The sequence below is a fragment of the Neoarius graeffei genome, chromosome 10 (genome assembly GCF_027579695.1).
Source record: "Neoarius graeffei isolate fNeoGra1 chromosome 10, fNeoGra1.pri, whole genome shotgun sequence".
Taxonomy (NCBI): Eukaryota; Metazoa; Chordata; class Actinopteri; order Siluriformes; family Ariidae; genus Neoarius; species Neoarius graeffei.
The window spans coordinates 84549887-84576739 of NC_083578.1; the positions used below are offsets into that span (position 1 = coordinate 84549887).

The 26853-nt window shown below is 41.4% G+C and overlaps 1 protein-coding gene across 1 annotated transcript in view; it reads right to left on the bottom strand.

Moving 5' to 3' along the window:
- Positions 1-9815: 9815 nt before the first annotated feature.
- The window catches only part of fgd1 (FYVE, RhoGEF and PH domain containing 1), a 137940-nt gene continuing 120902 nt past the window's right edge, over positions 9816-26853 (bottom strand). Inside the window, exons 11-17 of the mRNA XM_060932446.1 lie at positions 24034-24113; positions 23820-23850; positions 23575-23676; positions 20814-20942; positions 20015-20173; positions 11569-11715; positions 9816-10241 (exon numbers count right to left, since the gene is read on the bottom strand). Coding sequence (XP_060788429.1) covers positions 9972-10241; positions 11569-11715; positions 20015-20173; positions 20814-20942; positions 23575-23676; positions 23820-23850; positions 24034-24113 — 918 coding nt within the window. The 3' untranslated portion in view covers positions 9816-9971. The remainder of the gene's footprint in view (positions 10242-11568; positions 11716-20014; positions 20174-20813; positions 20943-23574; positions 23677-23819; positions 23851-24033; positions 24114-26853) is intronic.

A 26853-nucleotide genomic window follows, 5' to 3' on the forward strand; every position in this document is an offset into this window, starting at 1 on the left:
CCGTAGTCAGCTGGGATAGGCTCCAGCTCGCCTGCGACCCTGTAGAACAGGATAAAGCGGCTAGAGATAATGAGATGAGAAAAAAATGATGACTCATATCCTGTATTGTTCTGGTTACAAAAGTAGTCAAAAGCTCATTCTATGATCTGAAGTGAGATGAAACACTCAAGATGTTTTTTTTTCTTTTAATTCCTTTAATTCATAAACATTTTCATGATCTTGCACAGATTTTCATTGGGTTATCAACATACAATGGTACCCAGTGGCCTGCCACTAATATAATTAACGATAATAATTAGAATAGTACTTGTAATAACAGTGATACTCATCATGTGTACAGCAAATTTATACAGATTCCATGATGGACAGAAGAGAGAAAAAAAAGAAAATATGAAATGTAGTGATTTTGACAAACATATATGACACATTTTGCATAACGCAAATATGTTAGTGCTGTCAGAGATTTGGTATTCATTTTCTGAACCAGTCAACACAGGCGTATCGTTTCAGAACGCATGGGCGACCTCGCTGATGAAAATGAACCTCAGTACACCCACACCCACACAATGTCCAGCCAAAAGAAACATTTCTATTCCATGTGGCAAAAAGCCAGCGATTAATCCTTCACAATCCAAAATCAGACGGCCATGTGGTCGAGAGATAAATGTAGCGGTGAAGGATGTTGTCTGAATCTCTGGGAATCATTTGGACAGATGAAAAACAGAACCAGAGAACCTCCATAACGTCTGCTTCAATTTAACTCATCTTTCTTCACTTTTAAAAATGATGCTACCGAATAACCCTGGAGAAGTAAATCAGACTAAATGTACATGTGATCAACTTCATACACCGCTTTCTCTCAAATTTTCACTTTCTGTCAAATTTATGCCGTGTCTAATTTGTGAACACGTTTGTGGATCGAAGTGCTCGTTTGTAAAATTGTTTCCAAAGACGACAAACGTCAGATCTTCTGACAGCTTCTTGCAAAATGTGCGGTTGGTGCAACCGTCCTGAGATGCTTGTGTGAGAAAACGCTACGCTGTGTTCCAAGGCTATAAAATCTAGCACTGACTCCTGACTGAGGAACAAAATGTCGCATGGTCATATCCCGTTTAAAACGGCATCGCTCATGCACCAGGTGAAAATTCAGTTCTACTCCATGATCCATAAAACCGAGCCTGTTACTTTGAGAATTTTGCTGCTTCGTAGTCATTACAAAATCTGCTCTGCACACAATTGTTCTTACTGTTCAGTTCTCATCACAAGAACTATACGAAAGTATAAAAAACAACAACAACAACAACAACAACAATAAATATGTGTGGTACAAATAAACCCCCCCAATAACACATAGATAAACACAATAATACATCTCTCCTGCAGTATACTTTGGCAAAAAGCTTTTTTTTCCCCCTACAACAAAAAGTCAAATGTAAAAAAAAGGAAATGTATGGAAGAAGGAATGGCAGAAAGAATGAAAGTGTAATGGAGGTGAAAAGCCCTACGACAGGTAAACACATATTTTTGTTGGTGTGGGATGCTGGAGGTCTGAATGAGTGAAAGAGTGGCAGGCTCAACTGATGAATAAATGATAATATCAATATGAAGTATGATCTCTCTCTCTCTCACACACACACACACACACACACACACACACACACACACACACACATTCAAGGAGCAAAATGCACAAATCTCCTTCTCGAAGATGATTACCATATTTTCTGGACAATAAGTCACACCAACATATAAGACACACAGACCTCGAAATAAAATGTATGCATTGAAATACTGGATATAAACGCCGTAATACATGGTGGAGAAGTTCTTGCTTTTCGTTTGTGACACGATGACAGTGCGCCGCCACGGCGACCGGCGAAACCTTCACTGCATTGCTTTTACTGTGTTTCGTCTCATTATTTGTTCTACTGTATATTTATTTATTATCCCATTCTGTCTAATTTTGTCTTGCGCTCATCTCACATTGGTGTGTATTTGCACTTTATGTAGTCTGTTGTTATGTGATGCACAACGAGCCTGGAGAAATGACATTTCGTGAAGTAAGAATTAAACACGGGATTAAATCCATGCCGTATACTCTGACCAGCCACTTTAATAGGAACTTGTTCTTGAGTCTAATGCCGCTTTTCCACTACAAACGCGGCTGAGTTGGGCTGAGCCGTGCCGTGCTGAGTCGAGCTGAGTGGGGCTGTTGGAGTTGCATTTCGACTACAACCGCGCTGAACCGTGCTGGCTGGAAGTGGGTGGACACATTGGGTGGAGTTAGCGAAAGTGGGTGGACGTCAGGTGATGTCGTTAAGCAGCGCAAACAGTGACATCAGTGAGCTTTTAAGCGGTAGTCTCACGACCCGGATAGTAAACAATAAACATGGAGTCGTTAGTGTTGCTGGTCTTGGTGCTGTGGCTTGTTGTCACCGACAACGCGGACAGATACTGGCAAGAGCGTATAGATGAGGCGAGGCGCATAAGGCTTCAGAAATTCTCGTAATTCTTCTTCTTCCGGGTTTGCGGTGTTTACAGATCCCAGCGCGCTCGCGGGGCGTGTGTGGGCATGTGAGGACACTCCTCCTCACCAATCAGTGCACAGGGGAGTGTCTGCTCACGCCCCCAGCCTCACTCGGCACGGCTTGGCTCGCTTCAGCCCCACTCCAAAACGGTGCGAGTTTTAGGGGCTAAGCAGGGCTGAAGCGAGCTGAGTCGTGCTGGTTTTTGGTAGTCGAAACGCGAGCCGTGTCGGGCTGAAGTGAGCTGAAGCGAGCTGAAGTGAGCTGAAAAAGGGTAGTGGAAAAGGGCCATAAGATTCCTGTTCTTGGCTGGCAGGAGTAGAATCCAATGTGGTCTTCTGTTTTCTGTTGCATGCTGAGATGCTTTTCTGCTCACCACGGTTGTAAAGAGTTGCTATGAGTTACTATATCCTTCATTCCTGGCAACAAAGCTCGAACCTGTCTGGCCATTTTCTTCTGATCTACTTTTCTTATCAACAAGAGATGGTTGTTTCCACCCACAGAACTGTCACTCACTCACGCTCCCTGTGTCCAAAATCACTCCCTACTCACTATATAGTGGACTATACAGCAAGTTCACCATTTTGTAGTGCTGTCCGAATGAGAATTATTACACCCTATTTCATGCATTCAAAAGTATCCCACAATGCATCACAAAAAGTAGTGTACAACCAACCGATGGTCACTAACCAAGCAATGTATCCCATCATGCATTGCGGTCGCGCTGAAAAAAAAAAGCGTGCTGGGGGGGTGAATGGACGGAGGAAGAAACACATGATAAACGGACATTCAAATACAATTAAAAATAGTAAGAGAATACAAAATAAGCTAAACTCGAATAAGACGGATAAAATACAAGAATAAAAGTCACAGCGCAGAGCGAGGAATGGACCGAATCGATCAGATGATTCACTGCCGTTGAGTCATCAAATTTGATTGAATAAAAGGCAGCGGCAAAGAAGAAAGAAAGTATTCAGCCTTGATTTCAAAGAACTGAAAGGTGCAACAGACACAAAGTACTTTGTATTGATTAATATGGGAAATACGCTCAGTATAATATGGATTTATTTTGAAAACCCACTAGTCGACTGATCTGGCACGTTTTAATTGTGCGACAGTAATGACGTAAATTCCAGTGCGGTGGAGTAGTGTCCAAAAGGTTTTTTTTTTCTTTCATTTTACCAATGAGCTCACTATATAGTCCTCTATACAGTAATTCCCTATATAGTGTAGGGAGTAGTGAACGAGTGAGTAGTTTCGGAAACGGTCAGTGTTTTTTGTTTTTCGCACCATTCTGTCTGTGTAAACTCTAGAGACTGTTGCGTGTGAAAACCCCAGGAGATCAGCAGTTTCTAAAACACTCAAACCAACACCCATGCCACAGTGAAAGAAAGTCACACTTTGAGATCACAATTTTTCCCATTCTGATGTTTGAACATTGTGAACATTAATTAACCGAAGCTCTTGATTGGTATCTGCATGATTTTATGATGGCATTGTGCTGCTGTCGATGGATCGGCTGATTAGAGAACTGCGTAATGATCAGAGGTGGACAGTAACGAAGTACGTTTACTTGAGTACTGTACTTAAGTACACTTTGCGTATCTGTACTTTACTTGAGTATTATTTTTTTTAGAAACTTATGACTTTAACTTCACTATATTTGAAAAACAAATATAGTACTTTTCACTCCACTACATTTCTATCAAGGTCCTCGTTACTCGTTACTCTGAAGCAGCTTTGAAAGTGGATGTTTTTTTCTTTTCTAAAACGTGATTGGTTTTTTCGCAGGTGACACTGAGACAGCCGGTCAGTAATCATTAGGGTCACGTCTCGTCCATAGACTGGATAAAATCAAGTTCAGTGATTTCTCAGCAGCGTTATTTGAACACGATCAGTTGATGGCCGAATGGAAGGAGGCGGTTCTTCTGGCGAATGCACGCACTCATGGCCCATGAACCCATGTTTCAGTTTTCTGAAAGGAATAAAGATTTGTTTCATTTTAAATGTTTGCCGAAAACGAACCATATCACGGCTGACAAAAACTCGCCGTCCAACCTGCAGAAGCATATTGAGGTATATAAACGTTTTATTCCAAGAGAAAGCTTGCAACGAAGTTGTCTGTTGTTTTAGAGCTAGCGATAACGTTGCAATAGCTATGCAGTCTAGTTAATCAAATGACTTTCTATGGATTTGCCCGGCAAGTTGCCATCGCCTTGTCCACGGCTAACGTTAACACATAGCTAGTTAACTTGGACACTGTTAGTTAGCATGTAAAAATGGAGTAACACTAACATGAATAACATTAACTTATCCGAAGTCCTTTCAGAAATATGTTTTAGCATAATCTTGCCAAATAAACAGAATGTAGAAATTTTTCTTTTCTAGTAGCGTTAGCGACCCAATATGATTTCGAGTTTGAAAAGAGTTTGCTAGCATGTCAGGTGGAGTTAGCAACGTAGCTTAATATTAAACCACCATGATGGCACAGCATGCGTTCATTTTGTGAATTCACATTTCTGTCTTTGGTAACAGCGTTAGGTTTTGTAAGCGTCGTGGCAATAATACAACAATGCGTTGACGGAAAATGTACTTTTAATACTTAAGTATTTTTAAAAGCAAGTACTTCAGTACTTTAACTTGAGTAAAAATTTGACTGGAGAACTTTCACTTGTATCGGAGTCACATTTGACCAGTTGGATCTGTACTCTGACTTAAGTAATCTAGTTGGGTACTTTGTCCACCTCTGATAATAAAACGGCTGCAGGTGGATGGATTGGTGTTCCTAACAAAGTAACCAGTGAGTGTATACTGTATTGTGTTTCACTGTGATTCCATTTCACACTGAAAAGCAAAACCTTCATTGGTCACTTTATCTCTCGGTGAACAATCAGCCGGGGAACGATTTTATGTATTATTTTTTTAATATTTAATTCCACCCTTATGCTGATCAGAAGTGAATATAATTCCCTGTATTGCACTTTGCACTTCCCTGCCTACTACGTTGCACTCACACCACACTGAAATGCAATCACTGTCCAATCACAGCCCGAAGCTGTACTCAGGACCGTGGCTGTAATCAGAGAGCTGGAGTTACACAACCTACAAGGATCCATTTCCTGGAAGCATCGCATATAAAGGAATCGCATTGTTTCTTCATAGGTGCTGCAATGAACCATTAACGTAATTGGTTTAAAATACAGACAGCTCATAAATTTGTCCTCATGTCACAAACGAAAAGCAAGACATCCTGTGTGTGTGTGTGTGTTGCATTTCCATACTCAAGAGGATATTATATAGTATATAATATAAATGGTCTTGTGTGCCATTTGACCGTGATTCATTTTTACATCAGTATCAGCTGATCCTGATATTCATATTTGTAAAAATTACATATAGCTTACAATATAAAAAATGTACAATATTCTGGTTGTGTTTTTAAGTCGAAGCATGACTTTGAGTCCAGGAAATACAGTAAACCTTTTAACAGTCTGGATAGTACGGGAAACAGTCCACTGCTCATGTAATTCCTGTTTGGGTTTTTTTTTTTTTTCTGACATCATTGTTAAGCCTTTCAGTGAGAGACAACCAGGCAACACTGAAAAGTCACTGAACTATAAAACAAGCCTCACTATCCTGAATCGAACAAAGTGATTTCTGACCAACAGAGAGCAAGATCAACAACACAAATAGTTCTAGCAATCCAGCATGAGCAACTTAACCCAATCATGCTGGCAAACCCAACTTTGAAACACATCATATTGACTTTTCGAGTCAAGAATAAAAGGTGTTCCAAAAAAAACCCCAAAATAAACCAGAGGTGAGTCACACACTCTCTACAGGATGCTCTGATGTCGATACAAATGGCACGTAATGACTTTAACACCAAGCTTGGAGATAACACCTGACCCACAAAACTGGGTCTGGGGTTCTGACAATAAATTATATATTTACAGACGCAATTTTGATTCTTTTACCACTTTCCATACACAAATACAACACTGTTTAAAACGCGCAATAGTATCATCCAAACCTTTGCCATGTTTTATTTCATTATATATTCTCTTCAGGTTCTTATTAAAACCCCCATGTTTACATTAATAAGTGAGAAATTTCACAAATTAATAATCATTCGGTTTTGAGACCTCTCTCTCTCTCTCTCTCTCTCTCAGTCTACAGTCTCCCAGTATCGAAATCTAATCAAAAACTACTGCACACTCAACAAAGACCTTACTAATAGTCACTTTTTTCAGTTTAGAGGAGAGATTTTATCAGCGCTGTGATTTAGAGCCCTGTTGTCTGATTGAGACATATCATAGTTTTATTAATCTTCCTTTTGTTTATATTGTATTAAGCCAAATATTATAAGGATATTGCAGTGCACTAAATGTCCACAGGGTGGCACAATGGAGCTCATCAGGTGCTAAAGGTTGTCAGTTTTCCATGGTTTACAGCTAAGGGTTTGTGTAAGTCAGTGAAAACGGTCAACCTGACAAATGTCAGGAGAGATACAGTCCTCCAACTGTCACAAGAGATTTCAGGGATTTTAGTGTAAAATACATATCTATATTTGAAGGTATATGTAGTATATATTACTGTATATGGGTGTAAGTGAGTCAAATGGGGAAGAAGGAGAAGGAGAAGAAGAAGGAGGAGGAGGAGGAAGAGAAGGAGAAGAAGGAGGAAGAGGAGGAGAAGAAGGAGGAGGAGGAAGAGGAGGAAGAGGAGGAGAAGAAGGAGGAAGAGGAGAAGAAGAAGGAGGAGGAAGAGGTGGAGAAGAAGGAGGAAGAGGAAGAGGAGAAGGAGGAGGAAGAGGAGAAGAAGGAGGAGGAGGAAGAGGAGGAGAAGGAGGAAGAGGAGGAGAAGAAGAAAAAGGAGGAGGAGAAGGAGATGAAGGAGGAGGAAGAGAAAGAGGAGAAGGAGAAGAAGAAGGAGGACACGTAGAAGAATAAGAAGGAGAAGAAGGAGGAGGAGAAGAAGAAGGAAAAGAAGAAGGAGGAGAAGAAGGAGGAAAAGAAGAAGGAGGAGGAGAAGGAAAAGAAGGAGAAGAAGGAGGAGAAGAAGGAGGAAAAGAAGAAGGAGGAGGAGAAGAAGAAGAAGAAGAAGAAGAAGAAGAAGGAGGAGGAGGAGGAGAAGAAGTGTCTTGCCATTATATTTGGAACTGGTGACATTTCTTACACATTTCTATTTTTTCTTTCAATTTTTAGTCAAAGTCAGAAAAGCATTTTAATTGCCATGAATACAAAATACGCCCATTGCAATGTCAATAATAAAAAATAAATCATCTTTGGTTCCACTGTTTGGATAAAACTTTGTCCCAAAATCGAACTGCGAAAAATTACACACCAGTACAAAAAAAACAACAACTGTTTGATCTGACAATCAATGAATTTCGCAGCTATACTCTGTTCTCTGTTTATCCGCAAGATGTTCTTGTGATATATTTCAAGTACTATTGTTTCCATTTACAGAGATACAGGATATAGAATTCTATTTTTTGAGCCAATTTATAAAAGTTTTATTTTAATAGAAAATATTGTTGTTATACAGTATGACACTGCAAACCCTTTGACCCATATAAAGTGTATTATTCTATCCACATTCACTGGATATGAGCAATCACACGCTCTGATTGGCTACTCTACTACTAGACTATCAGCTCATATACCTTGAGTAGAGAAAAACAAAATGGCGGAGCGTGTTGCTGAAGCAACCGAGGATGAAATAAAAACTACTTGAAAACAACCCCCCTCCCCCCCCCCCCCCCAAAAAAAAAACAAAATATGGAATGAAAGAATTTGATGGTAAGAACGTATCTTTTTAATTTTTCTTCCAAGAATTATTATTATTATTACATTTTTCACAAATTGCTCCTGACATTTCGCCGGTTTGTTTACATTTTAAGCGGAAATGATTTTGTCGGACATTTTGTATTAAATTTTTATTTATCGAATTTGGAAAAAAAAAAAAAACAACCCAACAATAAAAATGCTCCGTTTCTCAAAATCCCGTGAATGTGGATAGAATAAAAGTTATTCCACTCAATCTCGGTGCTACGTGCCTCGTCAGCTATCAGCTCATGTACGACTCGATTTCGTGGAATAACTGTTAAATATATACTGTATATACACATGCATACTTACAGTAGCAGTCAAAAGTTTGGACACGCCTTCTAACTCAATGTTTATTCTTTATTTTTATGAATTAAAAGCCATGTTGTGTCTTAAAGTAATGATGGATGTCGTTTCTCTTTACTTAGTTGTTCGGTTCTTGATATAATACTGTATGGATTATTACAGCTGTGGTATGGAATAGGGTTATTTGATTATTTGTATTGTTATTATTTACTGTTTGATGATTTCCAACGCATTAAGTAGGCAAGAAACTCGTCCGCTAATTAACTTCTGACGAGGCACAGCTGTTAATTGGAAAGCATTCCAGGTGACGAACTCATGAAGCTGGTTAAGATAATAATAGTCGATATTATTATAGCAAAGCGTCATCAAGGTAAACGATGGATACTTTGAAGAATCTAAAATATGAAATGTATTTTGTTTACAACTTTTTTTTTTGTTTACCATATAGTTCTAGATATGTTCCAGATGTTATTTCATAGTTTTGATGTCTTCAGTATTGTTCTACAATAGAGTAGGGGTGCACAAACTTTTGACTGGTACTGTACATTTTATATATATCGATATATAATACAAGGGCAAGCTTTTATTTCCGCCATTTTTTTATGTGACCCTCTGTATACTATACTATTAATAAGAATATGATAGACCTTCCAGACGATTCGTTCATTTTGCGATGATTCCTGTTAATCTGCGCCACGGGATTGCTCTTTGTAAAATGGTAAACCTTACAGAGGAAATGTTGTCCAATACACTACGGGCTTCTCTATTCCGACTCTGTTCGTGTTTATTACCTTGTACTGAGTCGTCTGATCACGTCATCTTCTCCCAAAACGACAAGTGTGAAACCCTGCACTGAAACTGAGGCAAGAAACCAGTCATTTAAAACAGCAAAGAAATGGTTCGGAATTAAAAAAAAAAAAAAAAGATCAGATCTATCTAACAGAGAACTGGTCAGCGATGGAGGAGGAGAGATGATATTAAGCAGGGTGACGATACTGACACGTTCGTTTGATGCACCATGTGCAGGGCGATGACACTCACGGAGGATGAACAGTACACAGAGAAACGTACCTGGAGATATTTCATGCAACTTACGACAGACAGTTAGACCGGGTTTGTGTCAAAGTTGTGAAGGGGTGTGTGTGTGTATCTGTGTGTGTGTGTGTGTGTGTGTGTGTGTGTGTGTGTGTGTGTGTGTGTGTGTGTGTGTGTGTGTGTGTGAGTTTATGGCAGGTAACTGTCCTTCTTGTCACATTTGTACAGTTAATGTGTGCAAAAAAGAAAAAAAAAGAGATGTTTCATAAACCAATCATGTGCTTTCTCCTAGAGAGCTCGGTTCCTCAGCTTCTTCTTCCAGAGCCTCTGAGATTGGGCCGTGCACTTGTAGCTCCTCCCCTCTCCCGGCTCTGGAGAGGACCTCCATCCAGCGGCGTTGGAGCTCCTCCGCCTCGGCGCTGAAGTAAACAGTCAGGTGACTCTGGCTCATTTTGAAGGCGTAGCGCCGCTCCAGACGGTCACATGACTCAGGGAGGGAGACTTCGAAACCAATTAGTGGGATGCTGCGCTGGGCCTTCACATCCTGCTCATAACGCCAAACAGAGACAGGAGAGGAGAGGAGAGGAGAGGAGAGGAGAGGAGAGGAGAGGAGAGGAGGAGACCATTAGAAGGGAGATTAATACAAGTTGGTACATAATAACCTTAATTAAAAATAATAATTATAATTTTCGTTAATTCCCTTCATATGTTATTATCCAGCATAATGGCTCTTGACCTGCATGTAAACCACACATTATATCAATAAGTAAGGAATAACACACTTGGGGTGTGCAGTTAAAGAACAATAATCAGTAATCACTGCAATTTTATCTTTTATTCATGAAATAATGACATCTGGGCAACACGGTGGTGTAGTGGTTAGCGCTGTCGCCTCACAGCAAGAAGGTCCGGGTTCGAGCCCCGTGGCCGGCGAGGGCCTTTCTGTGCGGAGTTTGCATGTTCTCCCCGTGTCCGCGTGGGTTTCCTCCGGGTGCTCCGGTTTCCCCCACAGTCCAAAGACATGCAGGTTAGGTTAACTGGTGACTCTAAATTGACCGTAGGTGTGAATGTGAGTGTGAATGGTTGTCTGTGTCTATGTGTCAGCCCTGTGATGACCTGGCGACTTGTCCAGGGTGTACCCCGCCTTTCGCCCATAGTCAGCTGGGATAGGCTCCAGCTTGCCTGCGACCCTGTAGAACAGGATAAAGCGGCTAGAGATAATAAGATGAGAATGAGATGAGACAAAATATACAGCTTCTCATACTACTGAGAAACTGAAAAGTTCTCCTTTCTGAAGACTTTCGAATGGAGGAAGGATCTGTACAATGTTCTGACACTGGAGACTCCTTCCATTGATGATAAATAAACATCTCCTTACAGAATTACAGAACGACGATCTGGTTTTCTTTGTCAAATAACGGCATGTTTTTTAACAGGAATAGATAATACGGAGTGTCCGTGAAACACATAATCTGAACTAGCGTGTTAATATAAACCTGTGATTTTCCTTGCAAGTGGCAGTACTGTCAGAGCTCGAACCCAGAACCTTCTTGGTATGAGGCGACAGTGCTAACCACTACATCATCCTGCCACCCTTATTACACTGTGAGAAGAAGACGTCCTGATTGGACTGCTAGTCAAAGGCTCTCTATATAGTCCTCTATATAGTAATTCCCTATATAGGGAGTAAGGAGTAGTGAACGAGTGAGTGATTTCAGACACAGGGTTAGCGTGTAGTTTTAGTGTGTTCCGAGAAATTCACGTTTGTTTTAAAATCTCAGACTTTCCAAATCAAGAAAGAGGAAAAGAGTGTTGAGGGAGTGTCAGCACTATAAACTACACATTATCTAACGGTTGAGCTGATTTCCCACCTGTGGAGCTCCATAAATGTAAAGCACCAGAGGTTCATTTTCAGGGATGACAAACCAGGCCTTCTGCCAGCTGCGACCGCTGCCCTTGTCCATGTAGTGCAGGAAGCTGCAGAGGACGCTGTTCTCCGCCACCACAGAGGCCTGTTTCTGGAGCACACAGGAAGAAAACCAGTTGTTAACCAGATCACACTAGAACGATTCCCTGAGCTCGGGATACATTTCTCGGGACTTGTTGAGAAGACCTAGCCACTGGGGCGCTCCTCCAAGAACTACATACAACTGAAGGCAAATTTTTTTTATTATCAAAATTCTATTTCTCTCATTTTATTAAATATCGGAATGCATTTTTGATCGCTATTTTGTCACTGCTATAGGAAGTTATGAGTGTTTGAAATACGCTCTGTAATATATCAGTCCATATGTCAAAGCGACGGCCGTAAACGAGATTCGTTGAGACCTGTGTGAGACATCGTAGGACGGAAGTAAAACGTACAGCGGAAATCAAAGTGACCGACATCTGCCAACGTCGTCAAAAGACGCGCGCGTCCTCTTTCGAATGCTGATGTAATCAAGCCGGAAGTTTTGTTTGTTTTGATAGTGATCAGGAAAGTTTGAAAAAAGTAGGCAGTAATCGTCATTTAAACTCGTTTTTGTGCAATATTTCGTTTGGAAAACAGCTTTCAAAATGGCGGCACTGACACCTGGCTGACACTTGACGTTTCGAAGTCTCGCACAAGTCTCGTGAAGATCGCGTGGATAAGCGACGCCTGCCGTGGACCAAACGAACTAAATTCAACACGGCTAAAAACCGAACAGGCCGATAAGTACAATATTTAATTGCAATTAGTTGCCAGTAAAAGTCACGATATAAGGTTACTAAAACCGAAAACGTAATTGAATAACATGTTAATTAAGAAATAAAGTAGTGCTGTCAAAGTTAACGCGATAATAACGCGATGTTAACGCGATCTCAATTTAACGCAATTAAAAAAAATAGTGCCGTTAACGCAAATTCTAATTTGGCCCTGTGAGTCACCCGTAGTTCCTGTTGAGGCTTGTCGCGCGCTGCTTCAATAAGAGTACGTGTGAGTGATGGAGAAAGGCATAGACATATAAACATCCTCGCCGCCATATTGGATGGGGCAAAGTGGAGATTCTTCAGCCGTCTCTGGGATAGCGTCTAGACAGTAGCCGAGAATAAAGATGCCTCATTCATGTGCTGCGTTTAACTGTACCAACAGGTTTACCGTCCAAACGAGATCACATGGGATTACCTTTCACAGGTGAGACTGGAAAAATACTTTTCAATACTGTTCCTTCAGTCTTCAGTTTCCCAGCTCATCTCCACCGGGTAGGTGTAGAGTTATACGCAGTGAGAATTAGAGAATACAGTGCCACACAATGATGAACGTTTTTGAACGTATGATGAATGTTTTTATTTGTGTTATCTGTTTTTTTCTTCTTTTATGGCAAATACTTCTCTTCAAAAGAAACTAATGAAGAGTAAAATAAAACATTTTTTTTTATTTTCACAGTGATATGCACTTTATTTTTCATCCCTTGGTTTTCTCATCTAATATGGAAGTTATGGATGTCAGTGGCTGTGACAAGACGTGTTATGCTCTGCAATAAAAAAAAAAAAAAAACATTGGTACAAAGCAAGCCCATTCGCTTTTTTATGCTGATAAGAGAATTACAATGTTTTTTCATGTGACAAAAATGTGTGATTAAATTGCAATGAATCGCGAGTTAACTATGACAGTCGCGACATTACACACACATCACATCACATTATCTCTAGCCGCTTTATCCTTCTACAGGGTCGCAGGCAAGCTGGAGCCTATCCCAGCTGACTACGGGCGAAAGGCGGGGTACACCCTGGACAAGTCGCCAGGTCATCACAGGGCTGACACATAGACACAGACAACCATTCACACTCACATTCACACCTACGCTCAATTTAGAGTCACCAGTTAACCTAACCTGCATGTCTTTGGACTGTGGGGGAAACCGGAGCACCCGGAGGAAACCCACGCGGACACGGGGAGAACATGCAAACTCCACACAGAAAGGCCCTCGCCGGCCCCGGGGCTCGAACCCAGGACCTTCTTGCTGTGAGGCGACAGCGCTAACCACTACACCACCGTGCCGCCTGTCGCGACATTAATCGCGATTAAATATTTTAATCGCTTGACAGCACTAAAATAAAGCAAATTTAAAAATGACTTCAGTTCTCCTTTAAGGGCTTTTTGTTTTGTTTGTATTCGCACTTTTAGATGGTTGCTAGAGTGACATCACTATGTTTGTTTGTTTTCGTATGAATGTACGTCTTGTCCACCAATGTTCTTGTGTAGCTGTGAAAACAGCAAACTAGCAACATTATGATTAAACTTGTCCACTTTTGTGTGTCGTGTTACGTTCACGTGTTTCTATCAAAATGGATCGTTTCACTGACTATAGAACGATGGAGACCTGGAAGTATTACATGCTGACAGTAAATGAATTATTTTACATTATAAAAAGTGAATTTGTGGTGAAAAATAGTTAACGACTGCTTAAAATATGTTTACCTAACATGTGAGTGTAGATTATGATTTTATAACAGGTTTTCTTATGTGATAGCTAAAAAATACTTATGGACAAACACATTTAGTTTAATTATCATTTTTATATTTTGATTAGACGTGTCAAAATCGTGTCGGATTTCCTCCATTACATATCAGCTCAATAAAGCCTGGACTTCACTGTTGGTCCTCTTGTCCATGTTTTTTTGTTTTGTTTTGTTTATATACGGCTAATATTTTATATGGATTTTTTTTAATGGTGGGTGTCAGTGCTGCATTGGCTTGTGTTCGGCCGTACGCTTACATCACATACAGTACCGTTCAAAAGTTTGGGGTCACCCAGACAATTTTGTGTTTCCCATGAAAAGTCACACTTTTATTTCCCACCATAAGTTGTAAAATGAATAGAAAATATAGTCAAGACATTTTTCTGGCTATTTTGAGCATTTAATCGACCCCACAAATGTGATGCTCCAGAAACTCAATCTGCTCAAAGGAAGGTCAGTTTTATAGCTTCTCTAAAGAGCTCAACTGTTTTCAGCTGTGCTAACATGATTGTACAAGGGTTTTCTAATCATCCATTAGCCTTCTGAGGCAATGAGCAAACACATTGTACCATTAGAACACTGGAGTGAGAGTTGCTGGAAATGGGCCTCTATACACCTATGGAGATATTGCACCAAAAACCAGACATTTGCAGCTAGAATAGTCATTTACCACATTAGCAATGTATAGAGTGGATTTCTGATTAGTTTAAAGTGATCTTCATTGAAAAGAACAGTGCTTTTCTTTCAAAAATAAGGACATTTCAAAGTGACCCCAAACTTTTGAACGGTAGTGTATGGCTCCTCTTGTGCTGGGAGACTACCTACCAACCAGGGGCGATTTCTCAGAGACAACAAGGGAAGCCGAGCTTCCCCTAAAATTCTCTGCCCAAACTGCGGCGTCTATGACGTTGAATTCTCATTAAAACAATAACTTTCATAACATAATATATGCCCAAGATTGTATTTATGTTCATAACTATCCTGTAACTTATTTGAGTGATGTCTGACGAACTTGAAGTTCGCTACGAGAATCACCTTTGCTGCCAGGCTGTAACCTTTCTTATTTCAATGGGCTCTATGGACTGGCAGCAGTGTTGCCAGATTGGGCGGTTTTAAGTGCATTTTGGCGGGTTTTGAACATATTTTGGGATGGAAAACGTCAGCAGTATCTGGCAACACTGACTGGCAGCCGGGTATCCGTTGCAGTCTACGAGACGGCTCTGAACAGCCAATTTCGGCTAGTTGTTATTGGTTAAAATCGACAAAATCGTCACTTCCAGGGAAGCCGGGCTTCTCTGGGACTAAACGAGACAGTGGGAGGGACAAGAAGCCGGGCTGATAAAGGATTATTGGAGGTAGTGTTTGAAAGACATGAGGAGGGCGGTACTTCGGCGAGGAACACGGAAGTATGATCAGTCAGTCCCTAGTGGATGTCGAGAAAGAGTAGTCGTGTGCCAAAGTGCTGTCCGAATTTCTTTTCATATAAACGTTTCTTCTCATTGATGTCTCTGTACATTACTCTGTAAATAAATGTAAATATTACTCGTTGTGCTCCGTTAACTTTCATCCATTCTATCAGTTTGATCATTCGTGAATTCACTCGTTTATTTCATTAGTAGTTCAATCTGGTTGTAGGCTAGCTTGAGCCTTATTGGGATCTGCAGTGCTAGCTGCTAACAGAAATTGGTGAAGTCTCTGGAAAGCACAACCAGCTGGTATGACAGGGTCACAGACCATTTTCTGGAAAAGGAGCGGAGGGCAGAATTTGTGTATAAATAGTGTTCATGTTCATGAATCTGAAGTGTGTATATTGTTCAGTAATGTTAAGAGAATGGTGGGCTCTGTGTTATAGGTTATACCTGGGTATAATATTCAAGGTTGTGTGTGTTGCATAGCCTACCTGGTTATGAATTTCCAGACTGTGTTGCAGAAGATGTTCAAGGATGTGTTACACAGCTGGGTGTTGTGTTAAAGACTCTGTGTTGCATATCAGGGTATGATTGTTCAAGGCTCTTCGTTGAATAGCCAGTGATTTTTGGATGTTTGATATTTTTGATTAAGGATATGAGGCACTAGCCTGGCAAGCCAGACTATAACATGAAATGTACAAGCAAAAATACTTTCTGCCACTAGGTGGGGTTGTCTAGTTCACTATGCTAATGGGGCACACCTTTCTATGCTTTGATATCCGGCCTACAGGTTTTACGATGAATGCGTAAAATGGGCTTCCCCTGTTTTAAAAACCAGCAGCCGCCACTGCTACCGACCATGAAAAAAAAGAAACTAAAAAAGTCCCATGAAATGGGATTCTAAGAACTAAGATCGTCCCCAGGTCCAGCAGTATGGACGCTCAAAAAAGGCAGAACTTCCTCCAACAGTTCTAAGAACTATGAAAAAGCTTCTTCCAGTCCAAAAGCACCAACTGTCTGTGTGGAGTTTTACATGTCCGTGTGGGTTCCTCCAGGTTCTTTGACTGGTTGGTGGACTAGCTATGATAAACTGCCCCTAGAGTGTGTATGAGTTTGCGAACATACAGTCCTGTGCAAACATCTTAGGCTGATGCAAAGAAATGCTGCAGACAAAAATGGCTTAAAAAATAATGAAATTAAATGTTTCAACATTAAATATACTATTCTTAGGTTTCGGTCACGTGACTTTTCTTAGCGGAAAATTTTACCAGAAGTGAAATAGCTGGTGGTCTAAACAGCTGCCATAGTGCAAACAACTAGTGATAAGTTATCAGAGTACGCTCGTAATCTAGAAGCCACTGCTGGCTTTAGATATATTCAGAAGATTGCTACGTGCAATGGAATCGACCCCTACAGTCTGGGAAAGAAGGCTTTATCGTACGATCTCGAAAACTACCCTTCAGTCGAGTTCCCCGACATCTCAAACTATCTGGTGTTGCAGACGTCCTTCTACACCACAAAACAGATGAAAGCGTGGAAGAATATGGAGGCTTACGACTTTTTTGTATGTGGCTGGGTAAAGGACGTCATACAAAAATACATGCATGTATTTATTATTTTGAAAACCCATCAGCCGCCTGATCTGGCATGTTTTAATTGTGCAACAGTAATGATGTAAATACCAGCGTGACGGACTAATCCTTATCTTGTTGTCTTTCCAACTCTTCTCTACTCCATGTTGGTTCAAAACAACCAAAAATGCGTCTTTTGGCAGACATTGGTCACTTTGATTTACGCTGTACGTTTTACTTCCGTCCAACGATGTCTCGCACAGGTCTCAACGAATCTCGTTTACGGCCATTGCTTTGACAAATGGACTGAGATATTACACAGCATTTTTCAAACACTCATAACTTGCTATAGCAGTGACAAAATAGCTATCAAAAATGCATTCCTATATTTAATAAAATGAGATAAATAGAATTTTGATAATAAAAAACTTGCCTTCGGTTCTCCTTTAAAGCTAGACGGCCTTTCAACTTCATAAAAGCGGTGAAATTTAGTTCTCTCTGAAATGTGGTCATTGTGATACACAACCCCGATTCCAAAAAAGTTGGGACAAAGTACAAATTGTAAATAAAAACAGAATGTAATGATGTGGAAGTTTCAAAATTCCATATTTTATTCAGAATAGAACATAGATGACGTATCAAATGTTTAAACTGAGAAAATGTATCATTTAAAGAGAAAAATTAGGTGATTTTAAATTTCATGACAACAACACATCTCAAAAAAGTTGGGACAAGGCCATGTTTCCCACTGTGAGACATCCCCTTTTCTCTTTACAACCGTCTGTAAACGTCTGGGGACTGAGGAGACAAGTTGCTCAAGTTTAGGGATAGGAATGTTAACCCATTCTTGTCTAATGTAGAATTCTAGTTGCTCAACTTTTTAGGTCTTTTTTGTCGTATCTTCCGTTTTATGATGCGCCAAATGTTTTCTATGGGTGAAAGATCTGGACTGCAGGCTGGCCAGTTCAGTACCCGGACCCTTCTTCTACGCAGCCATGATGCTGTAATTGATGCAGTATGTGGTTTGGCATTGTCATGTTGGAAAATGCAAGGTCTTCCCTGAAAGAGACGTCGTCTGGATGGGAGCATATGTTGCTCTAGAACCTGGATATACCTTTCAGCATTGATGGTGTCTTTCCAGATGTGTAAGCTGCCCATGCCACACGCACTAATGCAACCCCATACCATCAGAGATGCAGGCTTCTGAACTGATCGCTGATGACAACTTGGGTCGTCCTTCTCCTCTTTAGTCCGAATGACACGGCGTCCCCAATTTCCATAAAGAACTTCAAATTTTGATTTGTCTGACCACAGAACAGTTTTCCACTTTGCCACAGTCCATTTTAAATGAGCCTTGGCCCAGAGAAGACGTCTGCGCTTCTGGATCATGTTTAGATGCGGCTTCTTCTTTGAACTATAGAGTTTTAGCTGGCAACGGCGACTGGCACGGTGAATTGTGTTCACAGATAATGTTCTCTGGAAATATTCCTGAGCCCATTTTATGATTTCCAATACAGAAGCATGCCTGTATGTGATGCAGTGGCGTCTAAGGGTCCGAAGATCACGGGCACCCAGTATGGTTTTCCAGCCTTGACCCTTATGCACAGAGATTCTTCCAGATTCTCTGAATCTTTTGATGATATTATGCACTGTAGATGATGATATGTTCAAACTCTTTGCAATTTGACACTGTCGAACTCCTTTCTGATATTGCTCCACTATTTGTCGGTGCAGAATTAGGGGGATTGGTGATCCTCTTCCCATCTTTACTTCTGAGAGCCGCTGCCACTCCAAGATGCTCTTTTTATACCCAGTCATGTTAATGACCTATTGCCAATTGACCTAATGAGTTGCAATTTGGTCCTCCAGCTGTTCCTTTTTTGTACCTTTAACTTTTCCAGCCTCTTATTGCCCCTGTCCCAACTTTTTTGAGATGTGTTGCTGTCATGAAATTTCAAATGAGCCAATATTTGGCATGAAATTTCAAAATGTCTCACTTTCGACATTTGATATGTTGTCTATGTTCTATTGTGAATACAATATCAGTTTTTGAGATTTGTAAATTATTGCATTCTGTTTTTATTTACAATTTATACTTTGTCCCAACTTTTTTGGAATTGGGGTTGTATGTTTATTTCTGTAATATCTCACAAAATATCAGGCCGTTCTGTTCTGTGGCTGGGAAGTTATTTAATTTGAGGGGATTAAAGCAAATAATGTGCATGAAATTGCTCGCTTCGTGCATTCAAGCAGACAGAGGAAGTCCGTGTGTGTGTGTGCACGCACATGCGCAGGTTTCCCTTTGAGCGTGCACTAACAGTTCCATTATTCTGTCACTAAACAAACAGCTGATCACACCGAGGTGCTTGCTGACCGCCGATATTTATTAGTGTGGTCCTGCGTTTCCTTTCCTTCGTATATAACATAACGTCTTTCCTTCTCGCTTTCCGTTACTGTAGTCGGTCTTTCACGTTTCATTCACACACTCAAATTCTCCATTTTTCTCTCCTGTTTCAAATTTGTATCCCACAATGCCTTGCGCGAACGAGGAAAGCCCACCACGTCATGCATGACGTAGTATCTTGAATTGGGTCATGGTGAAGCAGGAAAAAATAGCAGAGAATTTAGGGTCATGTGGCCTTATATTCATTAATTGTTCTATTTTTAAAAAATAAAAAAATTGGAAGTCTGTGATTCGAATTCCGTAGCTTCTGGTCCACTAAACAAAAAAAATTAGGTGTCAGGAAAATTCTTTTTATGACCTACAGTTGAAAAATCTGAAAGGCAGTCTAGCTTTAATGTCTTTATGAATTAAAAAAAGAGCACTCGAGGCCATCATGTTCTTTGGGTCTTACCTCTAGAATGGAGCGTCTTCTCTGAGTACTATTGGTCAAGCTGGCCGGAGAGGGCGGGACTCCCACCAGCGTCGTATAGCAGTCTATACACACACGATTCGCTCGATTGTTATCATACAACAACCGGGCGCGAAATTCTGAACATTTTCCACATACCACCTGAAAACAAGATGCTGAACGTTAGCACTCTCCTGTTATCCAGTATTTTCCAAAACTCACAAACACATTTTGTTGTAATGTCATTTTACAACCGACAAATAGAATGAACTCGTGTGAACAAGAGAAGAACATTCTGGAGATTTCCAAATATAAAAATTTGTTATGTTTGGAGTCAGGGCGGCACGGTGGTGTAGTGGTTAGCGCTGTCGCCTCACAGCAAGAAGGTCCTGGGTTCGAGCCCCGGGGCCGGCGAGGGCCTTTCTGTGTGGAGTTTGCATGTTCTCCCCGTGTCCGCGTGGGTTTCCTCCGGGTGCTCCGGTTTCCCCCACAGTCCAAAGACATGCAGGTTAGGTTAACTGGTGACTCTAAATTGACCGTAGGTGTGAATGTGAGTGTGAATGGTTGTCTGTGTCTATGTGTCAGCCCTGTGATGACCTGGCGACTTGTCCAGGGTGTACCCCGCCTTTCGCCCGTAGTCAGCTGGGATAGGCTCCAGCTTGCCTGCAACCCTGTAGAAGGATAAAGCAGCTAGAGATAATGAGATGAGATGAGATGTTTGGAGTCAGTGGTGTTTGGTAATCGCTCTGGCATTGCCGTACTGAGGTGAGAACGGTGTGTTGTGTGTTACAGGAACACTCACATGTCCGCATGCTTTGCAGTGGTGGCGTCTCTTGGTGATGGAGTTGAACGGCTCCTGGCACTTCATGCACAACGTCACTTCTTTTTCCCGGATCGGAGTGGGAGCACGCTTCCCCAGCTCGGTGCAGTTCTGAACCAGACAGAGAGACAGCAGGGAAATTAGAGGTGTACCAGGAACAGTGTTTATGATCCAACTGTTCTGATTTAAAACAGCTGGTCTTGGGCAAAAATAGGTAAGCAATCATGACTGAATCAATTCAGGCATCTGGACTGACTCAACATTCCCACTTATTTTTATTACATTTTTTATAACTGTTTTATTTTAAATTTGTATCAAAAATAATTTCCTTTGGCACTGAGCTTTTCTCTCGCTATCTTGCCCACTAGGATCCTCTGTTTCTGTAAGTCTCAGTGATGGAGGCGTGGCCTTTCTGTCTGTCATTCTCATGAAGGAGTACACCTGGTACGCCTTTCTGACTGTCACTCTCATGAAAGAGGTGTGGCCTTTCTGTCCGTCATTCTTAGTGAAGGAGGTGTGGCCTTTCTGTCTGTCATTTTCATGAAAGAGGTGTGGCCTTTCTGTCTGTCATTCTCAGTGAAGGAGGTGTAGCCTTTCTGTCTGTCATTTTCATGAACGAGGTGTGGCCTTTCTGTCTGTCATTCTCAGTGAAGGAGGTGTAGCCTTTCTGTCTGTCATTCTCAGTGAAGGAGGTGTGGCCTTTCTGTCTGTCATTTTCATGAAAGAGGTGTGGCCTTTCTGTCTGTCATTCTCAGTGAAGGAGGTGTAGCCTTTCTGTCTGTCATTCTCAGTGAAGGAGGTGTGGCCTTTCTGTCTGTCATTCTCAGTGAAGGAGGTGTAGCCTTTCTGTCTGTCATTCTCAGTGAAGGAGGTGTGGCCTTTCTGTCTGTCAGTCTCAGTGAAGGAGGTGTGGCCTTTCTGTCTGTCATTTTCATGAAAGAGGTGTGGCCTTTCTGTCTGTCATTCTCAGTGAACGAGGTGTGGCCTTTCTGTCTGTCATTCTCAGTGAAAGAGGTGTGGCCTTTCTGTCTGTCAGTCTCAGTGAAGGAGGTGTGGCCTTTCTGTCTGTCAGTCTCAGTGAAAGAGTTGTGGCTTTTCTGTCTGTCATTTTCATGAAAGAAGTGTGGCCTTTCTGTCTGTCATTCTCAGTAAAAAAAAGGTGTGGCCCTTCTGTCTGTCAATCTCATGAAAGAGATGTGACCTTTCTGTCTGTCAGTCTCAGTGAAAGAGGTGTGGCCTTTCTGTCTGTCAGTCTCAGTGAAAGAGGTGTGGCCTTTCTGTCTGTCAGTCTCAGTGAAAGAGGTGTGGCCTTTCTGTCTGTCATTCTTGTTAAAGAAGGTGTGGTCTCTGTGCCTGTCAGTCTCAGTGAAGGAGGTGTGGCCTTTCTGTCTGTCATTCTTGGTGAAGAAGGTGTGGTCTCTGTGTCTGTCGTCAGCCTCAGTGAAGGAGGTGTGGCCTTTCCGTCTGTCAGTCTCAGTGAAAGAGGTGTGGCCTTTTTGTCTGCCAGTGTCAGTGAAGAAGGTGTGGTCTCTGTGCCTGTCAGCCTCAGTGAAGGAGGTGTGGCCTTTCCGTCAGTCAGTCTCAGTGAAAGAGGTGTGGCCTTTCTGTCTGTCATTCTTGTTAAAGAAGGTGTGGTCTCTGTGCCTGTCAGTCTCAGTGAAGGAGGTGTGGCCTTTCTGTCTGTCATTCTTGGTGAAGAAGGTGTGGTCGCTGTGCCTGTCAGCCTCAGTGAAGGAGGTGTGGCCTTTCCGTCAGTCAGTCTCAGTGAAAGAGGTGTGGCCTTTCTGTCTGTCAGTGTCAGTGAGGGAGATGTGGCCTTTCCGTCAGTCAGTCTCAGTGAAAGAGGTGTGGCCTTTCTAGAAGTCATTCTCATGAAAGAGGTGGTGCTTTGCTGTCTTTCATTCTCAGTGAAGGAGGTGTGGCCTTTCCGTCAGTCTCAGTAAACTAGGTGTGGCCTTTCTGTCTGTCATTCTCAGTGAAAGAGGTGTGGTCTTTCCGTCAGACAGTCTCAGTGAAACAGATGTGGCCTTTCTGTCTGTCAGTGAAGAAGTTGTGGTCTCTGTGCCTGTCAGTCTCAGTGAAAGAGGTGTGGCCTTTTTGTCTGTCAGTGTCAGTGAAGAAGGTGTGGTCTCTGTGCCTGTCAGCCTCAGTGAAGGAGGTGTGGACTTTCCGTCTGACAGTCTCAGTGAAAGAGGTGTGGCCTTTCTGTCTGTCAGTGAAGAAGGTGTGGTCTCTGTGCCTGTCAGTCTCAGTGAAAGAGGTGTGGCCTTTCCGTCAGTCAGTCTCAGTGAAAGAGGTGTGGCCTTTCTGTCTGTCAGTGATGGTGTGGTCTCTGTGTCTGTCAGTCTCAATGAAGGAGGTGTGGCCTTTCTGTCATTCAGTCTCAGTGAAAGAGGTGTGGCCTTTCTATCAGTCATTCTCAGTGAAGGAGGTGTGGCCTTTCTGTCTGTCGCTGTCAGTGAAGAGGGTGTGGCCTCTGTTTCTGTCAGTCTCAGTGAAAGTGAGCTATTTTTATAATTCTAAACTACGTGGTATGATACTGTATCACATCAAAAAGCTATAAATCATATTAAATGATAAAATATGATTTAGAGGCGTTTGAGAAAGACTAATGTTTATTTTATAAACGGACTGGATCACTCCACTCTATGAGATGTGCATTATATAGTCTGAAGGAGAGAAAGTAAAATAAATACAAATTGATGTCATAAGTAGAAAAACAGGTTTGAAAATGGCGTCTCACCGGAGAGTTGGGGGGCGTGCAGTCCTCTTCCCGCACCGAACAGTTCAACATCCTGAACGTCTCAACACTCTGCTCATGCCTTTGGATAGTGGCCTGGATCGACTGAGAAACACAAATGGGAGACGTAGAGTGAGCCATGGAAATAAAAATCATAAGTAGCACAAAAAGGAGGGCCAAAAAAACATATGGTTTCTCAACATTTCTGTTGAAACAGAGCTGGGACACGACACGTAGGAGGTGCTCACCTGAATCCAGTCTTTCTTTTCTTCTTCAGTTCTATACAAAAAGAGATTGAACACACAGTCAGAGTGCTGCTTTTCAAAATATCAAGCTCCACCCACAAACACACCTTACAAAAAAACTAGCAACAGATTTCAGTGTTTTTGGACAGAAGTGTCTCGTGAACTCAATCATGTTGACCATCTTATAGCTGTGAGCGTGATGCTCTGTTAAACTCACCTGGCTTGTAATTCGAGAGAGCGCTGTTTTCCCGACACCAGAAACGTCCGTGGTACGTTCATACTGCTCGTCTCTTTCAGCTGTCAAACACAATGTGTTCATCCTCCTCAGTACATTACCTTCAGTAATTTGTCAATTACCTTCAATTACATGTCAATTACCTTCAGTGCCATATTTTCTAAGCTATAAGACACTCGAGCTGGTGCTGAAACTTGTCAAAGCTAACAATTCTTTAACTGAAGAATGATACATTGCATTTTTATTCTTTTTATGAAGTTATTTAACAGTTATTCCACGAAATCGAGTCGTACATGAGCTGATAGCCAACGTGGTGCAAAGCACCGAGTTGGCTATAAGCCATGTACAACGAGATTGAGTGGAATAACTGTTTTATTCTATCCACATTCACTGGATTTTGAGAAACAGAGCATTTTTATTTTTATTTTTTGCAAATTCAATAAATAAAAACTTCATACAAAACGTCAGACAAAATCATTTCCGCTTAGGCGGACTTTAAAACCTATCGATGGCTGCACAAGTTGACTTTAGTGTTGTTTTTTTGTAGAAAGTGCCGTTTTGCTGTCATGCCAAGGTATAGAATAATTTTAGACATTTATTTAATTCTTTTCTGGACATTTCAGTTCTGTAATTTTCAAACTTCTTTCAAGCTTTTGAATCAGGCTTATACCGTAGTACTCGAGTCCGACTCATGCCCTAATTTTAAGGACTCATGACTTGACTTGGATTTGAGCACTGATGCGTCTTGGACTCGGACTCGTGCATTAACTGCATTCGGACTCGTAAATTGGAGACTCGGACTCGGATTTTTTCTTTATTTTTTTGTAACATGCCATAATAATTTGGCATAAGATATTTATATTTATATCTACATTAATTTTTGTACTAATTTTGTTCAAGAGCGTCACACCTGTGCGCCTTGGCGCATGCATCAGATAGACTCTCGGGCACGCTCTGGATAACGCACGTGCCAAGTGGACCATCGTGCGCGCCGTAAACGACTCACACCTGCACAGGATTAAAGCGCAATCAGCGTGCCTATATAAAGACAGTGAAAACACACTTACTTTGCGAAGTATTGAGTTGTGTTGCTGACACATTACCGAGCCTGCCTTCCTTGTTTGGATTCCTGATCCCTGATTTCCTGTTTCTCATCTTTGATCCTGCCGAGTCTACGATAGCCTGTTTGTGTCCCGCTCGACCTATTGCCTGTTTCACCGTTTTATGATTTTGCCTGCCGTTCTGAATTGTTTACAGTCTTCACTTGTATTAATAAACACACCTTCTGCACTTACATCCGTCTCCCAACCATCTCTGACAGAATACTTCACACTCCCTGATAAAGAGAAGCACATTCACCTGTTCATACGGCATGTTCAGGAACAAACTAATGTTAATGGCGCTGAAACAGACACCGTCACATGGTGCACTTGGGGTCTTGTTCTCAGACTCGACTCGGATCAATAGTGGACTCAAGTCGAAAATTTTTTTTAATGACTTGGACTTGAACACTGGGGACTCGAGACAGGACTCGGACTCAAGGTTTAGTGACCTGACTACAATACTGATTTGAATCAGTCTAAAAAAAATCAACAAATTTTAATGCTTAAAGATGAAGAATGTAAACAAACCAGTGAAATGACAGCAGCAATTTGAGAAAAATGCGATAATAATAATAATTCTTGAAAAATTAAAAAAGATACGTTATTACCGTCAAATTCTTTCATTCCATATTTTGTTAACTTTTTTGGGATTTTGTTTTCGAGTAGCGTTTTTATTTCGTCCTCGGTTGGTTCAGCAACACGCTCTGCCATTTTGTTTTTCTCTACTCACGGTATATGATCTGATACCCTAGTAGTAGAGTAGCCAATCAGAGCTTGCGATTGCTCATATCCAGTGAATGTGGATGGAATATTTCCTGTTCTCACTTAAGTTATAGCAAAACCAGTCTTTCTTTTTCCTCTCTTCAAGTTTATGCAGCTTGTCATGTTACTGAGCAACCAGAAACCTCCATCCTGAAGTCCTTTCTGTGTCGGAAAGTTTCTTTTACAGTGAGCTGACACTCTTAGAATGAGACTCGATCCATAAATGTTCAATAAACGTCTCTTTCTGACCAATCAGAATCGAGAATTCAAAAGTGCTGTGCTACTACGGAATTGATTTTTGCCTTTAAGCACTCCGGTGCATTTAATAATCTGGAAATTATGGTTTGAAATTGTACAGAAAAGCTATTTGGGTTATTCTTTGGGTTATTCTGGTTACAAATGTGGCCAGTGGATTTTTTAAGATCTTAAGTTGTTAAATTACTCCTTAATTTCTATTTATTTTTATTTATTTTCATTTTATTATTCTTAATTTGGGCGGCACGGTGGTGTAGTGGTTAGCGCTGTCGCCTCACAGCAAAAAGGTCCTGGGTTCAAGCCCCGTGGCCAGCGAGGGCCTTTCTGTGCAGAGTTTGCATGTTCTCCCCGTGTCCGCGTGGGTTTCCTCCGGGTGCTCCGGTTTCCCCCACAGTCCAAAGACATGCAGGTTAGGTTAACTGGTGACTCTAAATTGACCGTAGGTGTGAATGTGAGTGTGAATGGTTGTCTGTGTCTATGTGTCAGCCCTGTGATGACCTGGCAACTTGTCCAGGGTGTACCCCGCCTTTCGCCCGTAGTCAGCTGGGATAGGCTCCAGCTTGCCTGCGACCCTGTAGAACAGGATAAAGCGGCTACAGATAATGAGATGAGATGAGATGAGATTATTCTTAATTTGTTAAATTTATTTCTAGTCTACATTTTAATTTTACTTTCATTTTAA